The sequence below is a fragment of the Eurypyga helias genome, unplaced genomic scaffold (assembly GCF_000690775.1).
Source record: "Eurypyga helias isolate BGI_N326 unplaced genomic scaffold, ASM69077v1 scaffold683, whole genome shotgun sequence".
NCBI lineage: Eukaryota > Metazoa > Chordata > Aves > Eurypygiformes > Eurypygidae > Eurypyga > Eurypyga helias.
The window spans coordinates 71,045-90,386 of record NW_010238976.1 but is presented as its reverse complement, the minus strand read 5'-3'; the positions used below and the strand labels follow the sequence as shown (position 1 = coordinate 90,386).

General features: G+C 42.4%; 1 protein-coding gene across 1 annotated transcript; it reads left to right on the top strand.

Moving 5' to 3' along the window:
- Positions 1–3,399: 3,399 nt before the first annotated feature.
- DUPD1 (dual specificity phosphatase and pro isomerase domain containing 1) lies at positions 3,400–18,724 on the top strand. The gene is made up of 3 exons (XM_010147979.1): positions 3,400–3,588; positions 13,178–13,398; positions 18,427–18,724. The coding sequence occupies exons 1-3, from the start codon at positions 3,404–3,406 to the stop codon at positions 18,672–18,674; spliced, it is 654 nt and encodes a 217-aa protein (XP_010146281.1). The 5' UTR covers positions 3,400–3,403; the 3' UTR covers positions 18,675–18,724.
- Positions 18,725–19,342: the final 618 nt, after the last annotated feature.

Genomic DNA, 19,342 nt, shown 5'->3' with positions numbered 1-19,342 from the left:
TTCCCCCACCTCTCCTCTTCCTAGTTAAGCTCTGTTACTTCTTACTTTGTCTAGAGTCAAATCTGAAATACATATTAGAGGAATTTCAACTGATGCTTTCCTGTGCTCTAATTCAATATAAAAATCCCTGCAGCAGATAACACTGGCAAGGCATAAAACAACATAGCTTACTTGAAAGTTCAGGGAGCATATGTTCCCAGGACAGACAGAAAAAAGTATTTCTCAGCAGAGGTCTAACTTCCCGAGTGCTAACCAAGCTTCAAACTGAGATGGTGTTACAGTACCACCATTGATCGTTTGAGGATGTAATTGCCCTGTTTCGAGGTCTGCAGCCTAGGAGCAGAACTATTGGTGTAACACATCAACAGGCTGTGGCCGGAGAGCGTGATTACCAATTACATTGCTCTCTCTTCTTCTCTTCATTGCCTCCCCTCCCATTCTATGGACCAGTGAATAAAAGTACAATCAGTCCTTCATGATCAAGGAAACGCCTCTCAGTTAAGATAATTCCCTACTAGACAAATGGCAGTTCTTATCAAGTTCTAGATAACAGCCTGTTCACTCTCAAAGTCAGACTGTATTAGATTTGTATCTCTGAGGGTCTAACATTATCTACATTGTAGAGTCTGCATGTAGAATTAGCTTAATTCTGGCCCGGGAAGGAAAAAGGCTCTCCTGAGGAATGGCTACTGGGGGCACGGAGATGGGGCTTGGTGCTACACAGAGGCACGCAAGACCGAGCCCAAGGTAAATTTGCTAGAAGTTGGAATTCTCAGAGCCCTTTACAAATCTCAAGACAGGACCACTTAGCTAAACATCATCATCATGTTTTAGGAAGCTTGGCTGAAAGATAGATCGCCTTGCCAGGGAAAGCAAGCCAATTTTTGAACAAAGGTATACACATGCCAAACAAAAACAGACTCCACAATCTCGCCTAGCTTTGGAATAGAAAAGCAGGAATCATTTGGCTTTTTCAGGTTCTGCAGAGAACATGACAGGCATAAAAGAGCCCAAACTGGGGAAAACAAACCCCATGGGTACACAGGATGTCAGTGAAAAATGGCCATCCTGCTTGCAGGAGAGCTCTACAACAACTGCATGAAAGCACTAGCCAGATTTTTATAATTAAAAGGACACAAAAAACAGCAGTCAACACAAAAGAATTGTGGGAGGCACTACAGGATTTGTGGCCTGCAAGAAAGGTGAAATTTTGGCAGGCTGTGCTCAAGATCAAGCCCAACTCCACCTCTTCTTGTCAGAAGCCTTCTACACAACTGCAAGGTTCAACTTCTCCCTTCAATGGCATGAGAGACAAGAGGAGCTGCTGCCCTGAGACGTCAGGCAGTCCCCAGTAGGAGAAACAAGACAGACCCAACAGGGAGATGGAGCAACAAGGAAGTCTGCACCAGAAGGCTGGCAACATGGAAAAAAGGGAAGCTTGTTTTCAGGGGACAAGAAGGGAAGACTGTTAAATGACAACTGGCAACAGGGTAAATACGAGATCAGGCGTGTGGCCAGCCCCAAATTTGAGTTCCTAGAGGATTGCTGTAACATAAAGATCAGCCTGCTGACAACTTGCAGAACAAAATGTGCTTTGCCTTCAGAAATATGCAAATCCACAGAAGAAAATGAAAAGAGACATTACAACACCCATGCCCCTCACAATAATCCCTCTCCAACACTGTGCCTGGATCTATGACATGAGTATTTGTCTGGCAGCGTGCAGTTTCCAGTGCTGTTAATTTGGACTGGAAAGCTCTCATGTACACCTTTCAGCACTTGTCAGTCACTCTCCTCTTTCTTCTTTACTGAGAATACGTGGATATACTGTACCTTAGCTCTACCACTGCAAAATATTCTTCAAGTAATCAAAACATTAAAAAATCATCTGAAAAACCCTTGACCTAAACACAGCCAACATATGCACAGGGATACCCACTGACTTCTCCAGCCGGACAGTGCAGTGCCACACCTGCATTAAGGAGCAAAGCATTGCACTCTTGCAGCTGTACTGTCCTGAAAGAGGATGGTATGGTGCCTGCTGGAGCAAGGGTTTCTGTATCACACATATTTCACTGTGCTTTTACCCGAGATACCTCAGCAGCAGGGGATCAGAACAGTCACACACTGATGCAAAACCCCCATCTGTTCAAGAGACAAGAATATTCTTGCAGACGTAGATACCTGCCGTGTCCTAAGGCAGTGACTTCCTAAGGAATGGATGAGGGAGGTGTTGAGACTCAAGTAGTCTCTGGCCTTTAACTTCACTCACCAGCTCCGCAAAAAACTTCCGGCTGCCCCATGAGCTCGCACTACTCGTGGGGTCAGTGCCCAGCTCCTAAGTAAAGCACCGCCTTGGGAAAGTTGATGGGGGGGGAGACCAGCTAACTGTGCTGTAACTGTGGACTCCACAGCTGAGGGAGGCAAACTGCACAGGGGAAAGTCTAAATCAGGACAGCAGCTGAGGAAATCACACCGAGGAGGAGAGAATCTGGAGCTCCAACGGATGTGTAAAGCTTACACCAAAGGATTCAATACTAGCAGATAGCTCAAACACACGGGACGTGAAGGTTGTCAGCTTGGAGTGACACAGCTCTGATAACACGGCCAGGCAAAGGGTGTTGGTTCTGGTAACATCAATGACACAGTGATTTTAGCTACGGGATAACATTGCTCCATTGCCCCCTTCTATGCTACTATGCTCATCAGTGCTTCTTCCTACCCATTTGAGAACTGTGCTTGTAGGTTAAAAAACAAAAAAAAAAAGGAAGTCCTTGGTCCATCCCAGATAAAAAATATTTTGTCAGTCAGTCAGTGGTGCCACAAAAAGGCCAACCCCTATTCGTGGGAACAGCCTACGAGTGTCAGTGTGCAGGGCTGCATTAAGATCTTGAAAGGGTAGAACAAGTACACCCAGCATTCACCTGAACAAACGGGCTTAACCTCCCCGAGTTGCTGCAAATCACATAAAGGTTTCTCCTTCAGGAGATGTGCAACTCATGATAAAGAAACATCTTACATTTCCCCCATCCAGTTCCCCTAAGTGCTCTAGATCCCCTGGATCAGGCTGCTAGACCTACCAAATTCTTACCAGTGGATTTTCTAGAAAACGAATTCCCAGTGGAGGCTGAATTTCGGTGATCACAGACCTTCGGCTTTTGTTCCTGTTGCTGGTCAGCTTGTCCAACAAAGTATTCCTTGCCTAGTTCAGGGGAGGCAGAAATCCAGGTGTGAATCTGCATTTGTCGCAGAGCAAGTATATCCATCTCACACTACGCCGAATCACACCTGACCAGTGCTGCTCCCAGCATCCCACAACCAGAGCAGAACTCACTTGCTTTGTGCTTATTGTCCTGTTTTGGTTGCATTCCAGTTTCTTGCATGTTCCTGAGCACACCACTCCATGGACAAGATGTCATCAGCAGCTTTGAACGCTGGGAAGAAAAATCCATACACAGCAGTCAAAGTAGATCCTGATGAGGATTACTGTACCCCAGGTGCATTTGAATTAGAGCGACTCTTCTGGAAAGGATCCCCGAAGTACACTCATGTCAATGAAGTCTGGCCCAACCTCTACATAGGAGATGAGTAAGTGTGTACACAGTACCTCTGCATAGCAGATGACTAAGTGCATATAGTACATCTCTTCTACAGAGAAGACTGTGCTGTACCAAGTACAGCTCACCAACAGAGCAGGGTGGTTTTTTCCTCCTCCTCCCCATTGGCCAGTATTTAGCGATGATGATGTGATTTGATGAGCTACTGACAGATGCCAGAGTTCAACAGAACGACTGGAGCCTGCCACAGCCCTTACAGATATAGGCACAGTGTTGGTTGCTGCTGCTTCAAGGAAGCCCAGATGTGGCAGGGTCTACTGTTAAAGACTAACAGGAGCCGTTGTGGCACCAGTGTAGGCTGCAGAGGTTGAGACTAGCCGCGATCTATTTTTAAATGTCTGATTTCAAGGAGTAATTTGCCATTTATCTCTGAGTAAAAGCCCTGCCACAGTTACACTGACAACACAGCAAGGCCTAAATGTGTAGGACCACAGCTTAGGTTGGTTTAAGCCTAAATGTAATTTTTGAAAAGTGACTGAAGAGACAGCTCAACCCACAGTGGTATGTCTGCATTTCCAAGCCTGTGCTTGTGTACACTGAGTACTCTGCATTTCCAAATTGCTCAAGAGATTGAAACAAACAGAACCCTGTGGAAGGCAAAGCTGCAGAGATGCGTCCCACTGATCCGACCACGTGTGATTTAGGAAAAAAAAAAAACAAACCTACAAAACAGATATATCTCTGCTTAGCACAGGACTAAGCTAGGAACAGCCTATTCTGACAAGCAGAGGTGACTGCTGCAGGATGGAGACATGCCACCAGACAATCCCCCACCCCAATCCTGAGCAGAGCAAGAGGGCTTTTCTTACCCCTTAGGTATTATTGGTCCCCTTCCCATTTTCCTCTACGCCCTGCACTAACATGACATTTCTTTTAGATCATCACTGTAAGGCACAAAGCAGGAGCCCCACTGGCTCCAAAGTTCTCAATAATTTTTTTTAAAAGGTCCTAAAATTCATCTGTTGCCAGCTTATAAAAGAGGAAAGATATACAGCCTTGAGAGTTACCAGACTCCTGATATCATCAGCCAATGAATTCTGTGGCGCCAGAGGCAACAGAAAGACATACAAGAGTTCTGGGCTTTAACCAAGCTGGGGCTTCCACTTTTAGACTCACTCAAAAGAGAAAAAAGAAGATAAAAGAAAAAGGCCATGGGAAGAGCTTGGCCAAATAACTCAGGAACAAAGGAAAAGGGGGCTGAGTTGTCCTCTCCCCACCCCACCCTTCCCCTCTTCTTAGATATTTCTAACTCAAGACTCAGTGTAAAGAACAGTCTCTTCTGGCATTTATTTCCCACTTCGTTGTTCAAAATTCTGCAAGTCTCCCACACAACCAGGACAAAGGAATGAGAAAGCCAATGGAGAAGTCAAAAGAACTGAGGAGCAGGTGGGTTGAAGAAAAATAAAACTTCCCCTGAAAATGAGGTTCCCTGCAAAAGGAAGACTATTGTTAGCTAGGTAAGTGCAAAATTGACACCCAGTAGCAGAAAATCTAGATGAGAACAGGTCTGCATGCAAGATGCACCTTTCATTACCAGAAATAAACCGGTATGAAGCAGGCAGAGTCCAGGGAACTCTATTTTATCATTCCTCAGCCAGCTCCACATCTTACTTCTGGCCAACAGCTTCCCCTGTCAGTGTGGCCGAGCATTTTGTATTGTTTTATTTTAAGATCTTGCTGTAGCACTGGTCGCCAAAGAGCTGCCATGGAGACATGAACAGATGTTGGGTGTATGTGCATCCTTAGCCATGCTAAATTAAGGTTGATCTTAAAAGAATTTAGTGGAGCTCATCAACAAAATCAAGTGAACACACACATGCAGAGTTTATCTTCAGAGCCTTCACATCTGTGCTTCATTCCTGCCTCCTGCATTTACAAGGTTAACAGGACTTGTGACTGCTTATGGAAATGCTAATTAATTACCCTGACTACGTAACCACATCTTCCTTCTAATGCAACACAGGCTATCAAGGAGCCCTGTGAGGCCACTCAATCCTTTTGTTACAAGGCTTCGCTGCAGATGTTGCCCAGAGGCAATGAAATCTCCATGAGCCTGTCAGGCCCAGAATAATCAAAGCCTCAAAATATAACATGCTGTGTTCAGCTCCAATTGAAATTTTCCTCCAGCAAGTTCCAAGGACTTTTAAAGACCAGACACTGGAACTTGTAGGTGACAGCCCAGTGATAGGAATAAAACATGCTTTGCCAAGATTTTGACTGATCTGCTACCAGGATTAGTGCTTGCATGCATCCTCCTCACATCCAGAAGCCTTCTAAAGGGATGGAAAGCACCTTTGTCTTGCTCCTGGTCACCAGGTTACTGGCATGGGCAACTAGTGCAAGGTGCCCCTGCCCATGGCAGGGGGGTTGGAACTAGATGATCTTTAAGGTCCCTTCCAACCCTAACCATTCTATGATGATTCTATGATGATGATTCTAATCCCAAACCTGCTTGGTTCACCACAGCCACATGGAAAACCTCTGCCAGTTCTGCAGCTTGTACTTTCTCCTTGTTGTACTTCAGTGATCGCCTGAAATCGCCTGACCTGAAATCATGTTCATGGTCTCACATTTCTGAAATTCAAAGACTTTAGCTGAAGACAAAGGCCTCCCAAGATTTTGTTTCCTTTTAAGCATCCTCATCTCTCATTAGGATTTAAGGCTTGCTCACAATTTTGGGTCTTTATGTTCTCAAACTACTCCCACAGGAAAATAAGTCTTCTGGACTCAAATTCCTTACAGGTGAAGTATGAAAAATATTTTTCTAGATATGCTGCTGACCTGAGCTTGCACTTCAAGAAAGCTATGGGCTGTTTGTCCCAGCAGAGCCCCAGAGCTTATGGTCTTGAGAACTAACACACCACCTAAGGTTCAACAAGACACACAAGTAACTCAAACCTACAGACTGGAGTGAATGATAATTAAAATGTATCGCTAAACTTTAAATATATGCTTAACTAGAGCTCATTCTCTCCTCTTCCCTTTCTCTAGAAAAACAATAGAGTATGGCTTTTTCCAAGTGACTAAGTAGAAAGACAATTTATACTGATCTAGAAGAAAACAGATGGGACTCACTCAGGGTAGCAAACAGTTACCTCCCACTGTTTAGCATGATGAACACCTAGGATCTACACCAGCATTAATCATACAAGAATAGGAGCGTATGCAGATTTAGATCATAGCAACACTCTCGAGGACAGAGTTTCAACTCTCTTAGTATGAGAATCCGCCAAATGTAGTGGCAGTTTAACAGTCCAGAAAACCAGACCTGTAACACTAGACCATAAACCTTTTAAAGCAGCACCAGCTTCCAAGACAAATAACACTTCCACATACAACATCTGTCTATAGGTGATTTCTAACACTTGGCGAGTGTCTGAAGTCTAGATCAGGAACTGACTGACTAGATCACTTGTGTGTGATGCCTTCGCTGTATAGAAAGCAGAGAGTATTTCCTGGATCTAGGTTGTAACACTCAGAACAACATCCACAGTTTGGAGCTAGAGGAAAATGGACTACTAAATATTTTTACATATTATGAAGATCCTCTTTGGTATTTTCAGTGATGCCTAAAAATTCTTCTCATTCACACTGAGCAGGAGGTATCCACAGAAACGGAGCAACACCTCAGAAGGAAAAGGGGGTACAATGCTACACTATCGCTAGATTCCCTCAGTGCTGGAGTTAACAAAGGAAATTGGGTCAGTATTATTGGAAATTCTCAACATCTCTCCTCAGAAGGGAGAACTGCCAGATTTTCTTAAGAAAGTGTCAGTACTGCCTATATTCAGGAAGCTTCTTTCTGACACTGACCATCTGGTGAATTATCATCCTGCACTGAGCTTTCCTTCAGCGTTTAAGAAAACGGGAAAGTTTGAGAAAGACGATTCCTCTTCTAGTAACATGTTGCCTCAGATTTTCTTGTGTTTTGTCAATCTGGGTCACATCAATCTGTGGCGTTAACAGTCTATACTGAAACATGTTTGCATTGCTCAACCTCCGCATGAAGCTTAAGAGACTTGGCTCTACTTAAGAGCTTCTAACTGCAGCAGGCAGCTGGTGGACCAGTACCAGCTGCAAGGTGCTGACTTACCTGTGCGGGGAGCTGCTCTGCCACCTCCCTTCCTTCAGATGCACTTGCGTTTTCATGATGAGCGACCTTCTCTTCCCTTTGTTAGCTGCTTTTAATATATTTAGTACTTGACGTGGAGGTGCAGGCTGCAGTGCCTGCAAGTTGTTTTTCCCTCTCCTCCAACTCCATTGGTTTAGGCATCTTCCTGATGAGAGCAGCTGCGAATAAAGCTTGTTAGGACAGTATTTTTGTAAAGGGAGAGAAGGGATTTGGTACACCAGAGATGGCAACTTGAAAGGAAGGATTTTCTTTCACATTATGGCTACTTACATTGCTGCTTCCAGACGGCGGCAGTTTGCTACAGCACTTCCTTTTAGACCTATGAATCTGAGCTTTAAAACTGACAACAGGCACAGTTTAAGTCCTGGACAAGCCCTTTACTTGCCCTTGCACAACCCAAGAGATGTAAATAGTCTTTTGGGAACCATCTGAAAACAGATGACATTTTTGTTTAGGTCAGTTCTCCCTCTTGGTGATAGTCTGTTATTATCAATATATTCCTATGTGGAAGTGATTTTATCTCCAATTTTCACCATTTAGGTGGCACTCCCATATCAAAGTACTCCCCCTTGCCTCAGAACTTTAAAAACATGTTTATGAGTCCATCTGTCCTACAGTAAATGCAGGGCCTGATTCAGCAAAGCCCTGAGCTTTTGCTTAACATGCTTTGCTATAGAGAAGGACTGCTGGGTAAGCTTAGCTTTTAGCATATGTTTATGTGCTCTGAATTGAAGAGCTGATGAGTTTTTACATGGGACCAATCTGTCCAGTTCATCTCTTACTAAACTGAATTATACTGAAGTTTGTCCTGTTATGTCCCAGTGCCACACTTTACCTTCTCTGGATAGGAACACATTCAAGGCAGACACTGGAGACCACAGTTGCACTGTTTAAAGGGGAATCAAGTTCTAATAGCACAGATGGTGGAGATATACACAAAATGAAAACAATTGCAAAAGAGACAAGTGCTTATAGCTTCACCTACATTGGCATTTATAGCAAACTCTTCTTTATAATGGCTACTTAAAATTCAACCATAATCACAATAATGGAAATATTAACTGCAAGTTATTGGAAAAACAGCAGCACCCAAAGAGGGTAAAAGAGGAATATTGTTAGCTTGACTCTGGTAGTGAGCCAACTGCAAGGGAAAAAAAAAAAAATCTGTACCATTTCTAGTTGAAAGTGAATTAGAAATACAGTTATAAATCCTCCAATAAGGTATATGATTCATATACCCTTGAACAATCCTACGCTATTAGTCATCTCAACCAATTGGACATTTGCAGATATTTATGCTTGATTCATTCCTTCCTTTCATCTAAAATAGCGATACCTCAGGCATGGCAAAAACTACAAAGAAGACCAAAAGTAATTCCCCTTGGGACGTAACCAGGAGCATGATGAAACACCAAAAAAAAAAAAAGTCTGATTAAAGTAAACTGTTGAAGAGGGATAATTCCACAACAGCATCTACGCTAGAGCCGGTTGAGGTTGGAAAGCAAGCCAGTCCTTCGCACAAAGCTGGAGTTCACTGACGGCTAAAGCCAGTCCAAGCAAACATGTCAAGGGCACAGTAACATTTCCATTTACAAGCACTGGAGTCCCCCAGTGAGAGGGCTTAACAGCCCGTTTCTTGCTCTCTGTTAACTGGCAATCAACATGCTGCAGACCCAGCATGACCCTCAAGTGTAACTGCCTATATTATGGCACTGTCAGAGACTCAGCACAAGCCATCCCAGCCTGACAGTATTTATGACCAACAGGCATGGTAAAAAGACAGCGGAAGGGAGTGAAAAAGCAGAAAACCCTGGGTCAGCATGACAAGTGGTGGTCCAACAGGGCTGTCTGCCTAGCTATGGGGAAAGGCTTTACAAGGAAAAAAAAAAATAAAAACAGAGGAAAATTTTTGAAAGAACAGTAGAGATATCTTTTATGAAAAGATAAGTATCAAGTGCAAGACTGGAGGGATGAAGAAGGAGAAAGAGCATAAGTGCTTCCTAATCTCCATTTCATGTTTGTAATCAAGGACTCTTGCTCTTGAAAAAGAGTAAGCATCATTTCAGCTTTGTTCAAAAGATGAAGATTCTAAAGCCCAAGGCAGGCACCTCTTGCAGTCTAGCGAACTCTGTTTTGTACGCACAGTAACTTTGAAATATCTCTATGCAACATGATGTATTAGAAACCTTAGGAAAAGCTTTTCGTAGATAATATAGTCCAGGGTATCTGCTGGAAAAAAGGTACCTGACATTCTGTTTACAGATTACATGCAATAGCTCAGCCTGCAGATTCACAAGCCACATACACACAGGACCTACACTGACCATGCTCCACTTAACCAGGGCAAAGTTTTAGGTCTTGGTTCACCTAACAGGTTCTACAACACCTACACACAGCACAGTTACAGTATCTATTCCAATGAAAATGTGGAGATTTTAACCAATTTCAACACTGAGCATTCATTTTCTAGAAGTCTTCTAGATTGGCAACATCAGCAGTTGCACCCATATTATAAAGAAAAAGATTATATTGCGCAAGGTTACATTCAGTCCAAAAAATATTGCTGAATTGTTTGCATATCAAGCATAATTAAAAAGCAGATAACATTTTAAAATCAGACTATTCTAAGCATTGAGGAAAACAATACAAATCCTTCAGTGCCAAAACCAGTAGAGTAGATAACCCACTAAGGATTCCCTTGGCACACTTATAATTTACTTTCAACATAAGAGACTTCACAGAACATGATTTAGTTACATCTGAGTATTTACGATGGGCTTTTTGCAACAGCATGCAAGGTTGAGCCACTGCTGCTTCTCATTCCCTTTCCAGCCCAAGCCATGGGAAACAGAATGAACCAAGATAACAATGTGCATAGTCCCAAACTCCAACGAGCCAAGGGCCAGACAATGCTAGTGCAAACTGTGATGAAAAATGATCACTTAACTGCCTTGCCTTTAATTGATTAAATAAAAAGGAGGAGGATTTATTCCATCCTGGGCTACAAATTCACAGTACACAGCTACAGGCAAGACTGGGAGGTAGAGAGGGAAGTTCCCAGACTGCTTATGCAGTTAGTAAAAGACAGTATCCCTTTTTTTCCCAAAACCTACTGGCATACCGGGGCCACTGAACACTTGAAAATGAGACCTGAAGACACAGAAGGCTGTAAGTGTAACTGTCAAACAAATGCATGCACCCACTGTCAAAAGGTAATCTCCTCATCAAGGAAACAGGAAAATCGCATTTCAGGTGAATTTAAGTGTCAAATGTTAATGATTGTCACATGACCTACCGTTTGATGTTGTCCTTGCTCCCAACAACTTCATCATTTAACTTAAATGCTATTTCAGCAGTGCTTGCTGAAACCAAAGTTTGGTATTATTTACAGTCCATCAAAAACTTTGTTTCTCCACTGACCCTAACTATACTGCAGTCCTACATGTTATTCAGCATGTGAGTCTCCACTTCAACGCAGATCTCTGACCTGAAATCAGTCTTTCATGGCGTGTTGGATACATGCTTTGGGCCAAGTCTGGCGAATGGAAAACTTATCTTCTCACTCCCAGCATCAGGGAGGCCAAACAAGTAAGACCTCATCTGAAAGCAGAATTGGTAGTTCACCTCAAGCACATCAAGCCCAAGAGAAGTAGTTATTCACTGCACCTTTACTCTTTGGCCAGGACACTTATCTATAAGTACTGGCCATCCTTATAGCCCAGATCTCAAATGTCTTTGCTGGCAAAGTACATAGAGTATATCCTCCTAAGGAGAATCCTAAGGCACAAGTCTTCCTAAAAGGAGGGAGAAAAAGAAGTATCTTTCTAGGTCAATCACTGCAACAAGAATACAGTGGGAAGGAGCAAGCATTATTTAACCTGAGGTGAAGGTGGCAAGTCAGTAAGATACTGCTGCTCTCTGTCCTCTAGAGCCCACTGATGCTTCAGCAAGCATCACCACACTGGCAAGCATCACCACACTAACTAGTGTTTGTATTTATCTTGTAAATCATCACACAGGGGATTTACGAGATTATTTCATAGCAAAAATGTCAGTAGGGTCAAGACATTATCAGTCCTGACCAGAAAGGAATTTCTTAGGGAGACAGTTCTACTCAGAATGGCCAATTATCATCAGCTTAATTTAAATCAGAAAGAGCATAGGTAAGACCTTCAGTATCCATATCCCCGTTAAATGCTCTAATCACTAGGTTCTTGACTGCTCAAAGGGGGATTTTTAGTTTGAGGCTGGGAAGGTGGAGTAAACTTCAAGCCATTCTGAGCTGTCACCACTAGAATTATGAAACACAACAGGTAGCCCACCACAACAGTCCTGTGTGACAGCAGCTGCATTTACACATAGAAATATTCAGAAAACATTCATGGAGAGAGGTACTTTCAGTTGGAAAAAGCTGTTTCACATCATGCACTAATTCATTTATGGCAGCAGTAGTTATGTGGAAATATATTAACAGAATAAAGCCTACGCATTTTTTTGTAAAAAGCTCAGTAGTCTTCCTAAGCACTAATGAAACTTGACAGCTTTTCCAGCACAAAAACTTTTCAAAATTAAAAGGTTTCTGTAATGGAACAAAAGAAGTTTTTACATGTCTGTCCACAAACTGCAGTTTTGGAGGAATTTCAGGCTGCTAGCAAGCGATTAGAGTGGGTATTTGGCACACAAAAATCTAGGATTTCCTCTCCTATCTTACTTCCCTTGTCCGAGGGGAGAGAGGACAAGGATAAATAAGAATATTGGACTAAATATACGACTTCCAGCTTTCACTGAAGGCTAATATCCAATTTCCATATCTAGTTATTTTTGCTTCAGACCTGATTTAACCAGTAAAAAGAAACCTGATAGGGAGTTGTAACCACAGAAGAGTGATTTTTTTTTTTTTTTAAATAGAAATGGAGAAAAAAAATCAGTAACTTCTTTCAGGGATGAAAAGCTTTTTCGAATCCCAGATGACCTTACTACTCACATATTACAGACTCATTTATTAGTTCTGCAGTATCAATTGATGGGACAGAAGGGGAAAGCAGCATTCATGGGTCCTATTTCAAGTTCTGCCACTGATTTGTTTTTATGACTTGAAATAATTCATTCTATTTCTTTCTGTATCTCAAGTTCCTTCTCGCACAAGATGGATAGGTGCCAGTATTGCCTACATTACAAAGGTGCTAGAAAAAGAAGTTAATTTTTAAGGTGCTCTAAGGACCTGGGAGAGAGAGTTATGAACTCCAGAAGGATCATTCATTTGGAATGACAGTATCTTTATGATGGTAAATGTTGCATATTTGAAGTATTATCAGTTTCATTAACATTTAGAAAATAGCAAATCAGAGATTTCCCCCCCCCCGGGATTGCTGGCTAAGAAGCTCCTTCACTTACATGCAGCTCTTTTTTTTTTTTTTTTCCTCAACAGGAAAACTGCATTAGATCGCTACAGCCTTGAGAAGGAAGGTTTCACCCACATCCTCAATGCTGCCCATGGTCAGCGGAACGTGGACACAGGACCAGAATATTACCATGACATGACTGTGGAGTACCATGGAGTGGAAGCGGATGATCTCCCCACTTTCAAACTCAGCCAGTTTTTTTATTCAGCTTCTAAATTCATTGATAATGCACTTAAAAATGAAAAAAGTAAGGAGGGTGCTGAAAATGGTTAAACAGTACAGTATGTACCCTATCTCAATATAAGCTTAGCCTCACAGCATTCAACCTTGTGGGAATGAAACAAGTTTAATACAGTTTAACAGAGAATATAAAACTAGCAACAGGAAACTAGTTTAAGGGAAGGTAGTGATGTTGCTAGAGCCTTTCTCACCGTAGAGCTAGTATCAACCCAAGAGCCTCTTACCAAGCACTTTGATCAAAGTCCACATCACACCTTGCCATGAAGGTCTCCTATCTAATAGAGGTTTTTTGTTGTTTTGACTCCTTTATAAACACATCAGAGAATCAGACATTGCATAGGTTCAAGGACTTAGCTGCTTCTTTCTCAGAAAAGTCCCTATCAAGAAAGGTTTAATGAAAATCAGTTGCTCAGCGGTGGAGTGGAACACAAATCTTTTGCAGAGCTTTCAGGCTGTCACTCCATAGCTTCAAGATCTGCAGCATTAGATTCACTCCAGAAATATAAAAACCACCTTCCTACCTGGCCATCAGATCTACCCCAAGCTGTACCAGATGTGTATCTCTGCCGTCTGCCAGAGAGGCTTCACTCCCCTGCTGCTTGGAAGCAGAGATCTAGAAACATTTCATTAAAGCCTTTATAATTTCTCAGCTTGATTACTACAATTCATTATTTGCTGACCTCCAGCAGTATTCTATGTGAAAGTGCTACAGCCTGGCCCCACACTGGCTTTCAGTATCACTCCTACTCCTGCCCACCACATGCTTTTTCTTTTTTTAAATCTCTCCAGGATATTTTACCAGAAGCCAGCTGAGAAACTTAAGACTTTCTTTTTTTCCTGCTGACCTACAAAGACCTTAATATCAGAGGGCCACATATCAAGTTTCTAGCCTCGTGTCAGCTTCTGTTCTTGGCTGTTTAGCTCAGCTGCAGCCAGCTACTACCTGGCTTGCCCTCAGTAGCTAGCCAGGTCTTTAAAATTTTACCCTTTCAGCAAGTACAATCTACAGTAACAGTCCCTTCCCTTGTTCAGGAGAAAATCTTGAAAGCAGTTCAGTTTTAAAAATCAAAGTCCTAATAGCAGGAGAAACTGCTTCAGGAGCTTACTTGCTTGTGAAGAAAGGTACCTAGCATTTCAAAAAAGTTAGGTCTGAAGCGCTGCCTTTAGGAAGGAGTGGATAACTAGCACGTACCTGTGTCTAGCTATGGCTGGAGGCCAGAGGTCAGTATCAGACTGGAGTAGCTGAAATAAGAAATGCAGACTTGCGAACACCCATCACCCTCCTGTTCCTTTAACACACGTGCCTGCTGCAAGGAGGTAAAGAAACAAGCACAAGGGAAGCAGCAAAGGTTACCAAAGAAACCCCCTTGCATCCCCATAAATATTGAGGCAGGGAACGATGGGGAGTATCAACCTTTTTGTTTCAAAATGACATCAAAGTCCAGGAGTTCTCGGGTAGTATCAGGCATCAGTCCAGCACTGAATCACAAGACCAAATCAAAGAGTGACTGGATAAACTTGTACAAAACAAAACAAAATCTGCACTTAAGTTGATACTACCAACTGCCACCATTTCCATAACTATGCACAGCCTGCCACACTTGCATGGTTTTTAAACACGATAGCGAGGATCTTTTCTGATGGAGACTAATACAATAAAGCATTACTGTAACACTCATGAAGAAAAAGAGCAAGGTCTAGACTTTCTCATGAGGAAAAAGTACATTAAATGTGCATTTCCTATCCCAGCCAAAGATACACACAAAGGCACATATGCATGGCCCAGGAAGAGACAGAAGTTGAAGGCATGACAAAAGCTTTCCAACACACATTCACAGAACACCAGAATTACTCCAGATGCTAGACTAAAGAGCACACTCATGTCTCTTACACTTACAGGAGAAAGTGTTAGAGGCAAGTAACCAGTGCTCTCCTCCAACAAATAATGCATTATTTGTGAACGCACAGCTAGTGTAGGAAGGTGCTACGTATTTCACGTGCCTAATGCAAGGACTATTTTCATGCATCTTCCTGACGGACAAACAGCATCCAGATTCCTAAACATGACTTTATAGTAAAGTAACCAAGTACCTATCACCCGTGGTAATAACATGGGACTTCAGTATATGGCATTAAATCCTTCTGATCAGTAAAACCCTAACACTCGTTTGTGACACTGTGTTAGAACTGAGCAAATGCAGAGACAGGGAAAAGAAAAATGGTGTGGGTTTTTTTTTTTTTTTACTTTTGTGCCCAGAACATATGTATTAATGAATTCGCTTCAGCTGTATCACACTGTTTGGGGTGTGACCTTCAGCCAGCCAAGTGATCAAATTCATTGAACAGATGTCTTCGTACAATGCTTTTTGCTGGGAAGCTGCTTGGTAGTCAATGTTGTTGAAACAAGTTGTCAGACAAATGAATAGGCCTCTCTTTCTGCAACAGGCCAAAAAGCTTGGCAAACTGGATGCTGTCAAAACACAGCCCCAATGCAGTAATTCCGAATTAACCTTCAAAATCTTTGTGATAGCGAAGAAACTTCCTAAGTCCTTGATGAGAGCAGTATTTGCAGACTTTAAACATGGGACTTAAGAACAATGAAAGTAGCTCAGTTGTAAGAGTAAGTTTTAGAGGCAAACTCAAGCTGTTTACAATTATGCATGCTATCATTCAGCTCTGCATAGAGATCTCCCAAAACATGCAATTCAGACCACAGGACAGCTTAAAAATTTATACCAGCAAGGCCTGATTAACCTGAAAGGAAGACTTTTTTTTAAGAGGTTATTAAGTTCCCTTTTATGCTGCAGATATAGTACTCATTCCCTTGGCATGTAAGTTCCTCAGAATGTAAAGTAGAGTGGAATAGCATTTTCTTGTCACGTGAAGAGGTCATGGGAAAAAAACCACTAAAGGCTGAGATGGTAAAAGCAATGTGAGAAGAAACATAGGAGACATATACAAAGACCCAAGGCATTTGGCCAGACACCTCAACATTCATCACTCCACCTGACTCTGGAAAGGGAGTGCTGCATCTACAGAGGTTTTCAAGAAACACAAGCCCGAGCCAAGTGACCTGTTGCCACTCAGCAGACCTCTGGCTCCATGCACTGGTATTTTATATCCACCCACGCCTCGAGGATGTACATGGTCAGAATTAAAGACCGCAAGAGCAGACTCGGTCTTGGGGAAAGGGTTCAGATTGGTCCTTCCATCACAACTGAAGAGGCTATGAAATAGTACAGAAGGGACAGGACCCTGCATTTTGCTGTAACAGACAGTCAGATCTTGAATATTCACACACAGGAAAGGATAGACTTCATTTTCCTACAACCTGCAGGCATTTCAGAAAATTGTACAGCATTTTCTGCCTCTGTTAACGCAATATAAAACTGTACATTTTCTCCTAGATCCCCTTCATTTGCCACCCACACAAAGCCAAGCCTTCCTTGTCCTATCATGTATTTTATCACCTCGACAGCAACCCATTTACAAGGTGGGAAGCTCTAAAGAGAGGCATGAAGGGCTGAACAAATGAGGGTTTTCAAACGTTTCAAATATTTGCAGTAATAATAGAAGGGATTATCATTTTCCAGGAGAGGAAGAGGCACTTTTAGTTATCAGGGAGGCTGGAATTTTGCCAAGATGCCTCTAAGACTATCTGCTGCGATTAGGATGCAGACTGTAACCATTAATCCTCTAGTGTTGGCAGTTCTTGATGCATCCATTACACAGCAATGCTACTTGTGCCAAGACACCCTCTTTTGCCTGGAAGCAAAGGAGTTAATCGGCAGCAGTCATGGCTTTGCACCCAACACTTCTCACTAGGCATAGCTAACAGAGATAAACTATTATTGGCCCTGATAGGTTTCTTTTTTTTTCTCCTGTGGTAATTCAGCTTAGCAGGGTGTTAGAGAGTGTGCTCCAAATCTACTTCCTTCAGCAGTTCAACCCTTTGTGAGACCCCCTCAAGGGCTTTGAATCATTTTTTGAAATCTTTTGAAGTGTTTCAAAACCTGTCAATCAGACCTGAACTCACTCACTGTTCTTTTCCTCCACCTCCCCCAGACACAGCAAATGGGGAAGGCTCCACTTTGGCTTACATCCTTGCTAGTACCTGAAACCAAGGACTTTCTGCCTCTGGAAGTCCAAAATTAAACAAAGCAATGTCACAAAGCTACATCTTGAGGCACATTTCTTCAGAGATGAAAATTATTAGCAGAGACTCTGCACTCACAGTATACAAGACAGGCCACTACTGCAAGGAGAGGTGATGGTGGCAGGGAAATGTTACTTTCATTCAACAGGACAGGGTAAGGGTGAGTAACCAGAGATTTCTAAAGAAGCTTTTCTACAGCTTAAGAGCTGGTCTCTTTCTATCCCCCTGGTTATATGCCTATTAACTTCTGTGGCCTTTCTTATCCTCTGCCCTCAAAAATACCACTGAGCCTTACAAAAGCCTTGTTAGCTATATTTTTAAAAAATACATATTTGGGCATAAAGTGACACAACCTAGATCTTGAAGTATATTTTATTGTCAGAACAACAAAAAAAAAAATCAAATTTGGTTAGCTTTTGTGTCTAGCTGGTAGAAGTGAGAAAGGCACCTCTATGCATCCCATTTATCCTCATGGAAGGATGGTTTGATAACATACCAAACCCTCCATACCCTTGTGCTTTGGTCATTATGCCCAAAACACAGAATTACATGAACGCTGCTTGTGAGGAAGGTGAGATTAGGCTGCAGCATGGCTTGCTATGCTACTTACTGGAAGGATGCAGCCCCGAGGCCTTCTCTGCAAGTTGTTCATGCATAAATTCAAAGACACCTAGTTTAGGATTAAATGGGTAGTGTCCAGTGTGGATGGTGGTATTATTTACAGCCTCAGTTCCCCCACCTGTAAAAAAGACAGGCCTTACAAAAATACTGATCAGGGTAATAAAACCACCAAACAGAGCAGGGGCACTACAAAACCCTTCACTGTCAAAACCAGAAGTTACCCAGTGTCATCTGCGTTCTCTCTCTCTGTTTCCGCAGACAAGGTTCTGGTTCACTGTGCTATGGGTCGCAGCCGGTCAGCCACACTGGTCTTGGCTTACCTGATGATTTACAAGAACATGACAGTGGTGGATGCCATTGAGCAAGTATCAAGACACCGATGCATCTTGCCAAACCGGGGATTCTTGAAGCAGCTGAGAGAACTGGACATAGCGTTGGCACTGCAGAGGAGGAACAACAAAAACAGCCTACCATCTGATGATGATGGCAACAGCATCACAATCTAGTATTCTTCCTGGCAGGGTTGTGCTACTGGAAAACAAACTCCACAAAAGGAGGGGAGGGGAAGGTGTAGTTAATTACAGAGGCACAAGTATCATTTCTTATTTGGAAGGTAAAACAAAGTCATTTCAAATGCTGATAAGAAAGAAGGGAAGCTAAATTTAAAACCCATCTTGTTAGAATGTCCCAGCCTTAGCAGAATCCTTTGTGACATCAACAAATAAATTTTACCCTCTGTAAGAAAGCTTTTGAAGCCCAAAAGCACCCACAACAAAGAAATCCATCTTTGATCCAAGTACCCCCAAAATTCTGATTTGATTACAAAGGCAAAAGGCACAGGCGCAGCCTTTAAAAAAATACCTCATTGACCTGACTAACCAGGAGAAAGCTGCTGCTCTGCTTCCAGACACCACTGTTCATATTTACCACTACCAGATGTTTCCTCTTTATCAGCTTTAGTCACCCTAAAACATTCTTGTGCTCTAATACAGTTGCTAATAATTGCATTTGTTGACAGAGGTAGTCCAAATACACAAATGGTGACACCAGATCTACTTTTCTCTGCCTAAATTTATTCAATTTATTCTTATTTGATACAAAATATCCGTAACTTCGTTTTGACACAATAAGAGTTTTTCCACCTCAGCAGTATTTGACAGACTTAAAATATACT

Bases quoted from the DNA above. Each gene is read 5' to 3' on its own strand.
- DUPD1 (XM_010147979.1), top strand. From the start codon at position 3,404: ATGGACAAGATGTCATCAGCAGCTTTGAACGCTGGGAAGAAAAATCCA. The intron at 3,589-13,177 runs GTAAGTGTGTAC...TTTCCTCAACAG, and splicing joins AACCTCTACATAGGAGATGA to GAAAACTGCATTAGATCGCT. The intron at 13,399-18,426 runs GTAAGGAGGGTG...CTGTTTCCGCAG, and splicing joins TGCACTTAAAAATGAAAAAA to ACAAGGTTCTGGTTCACTGT.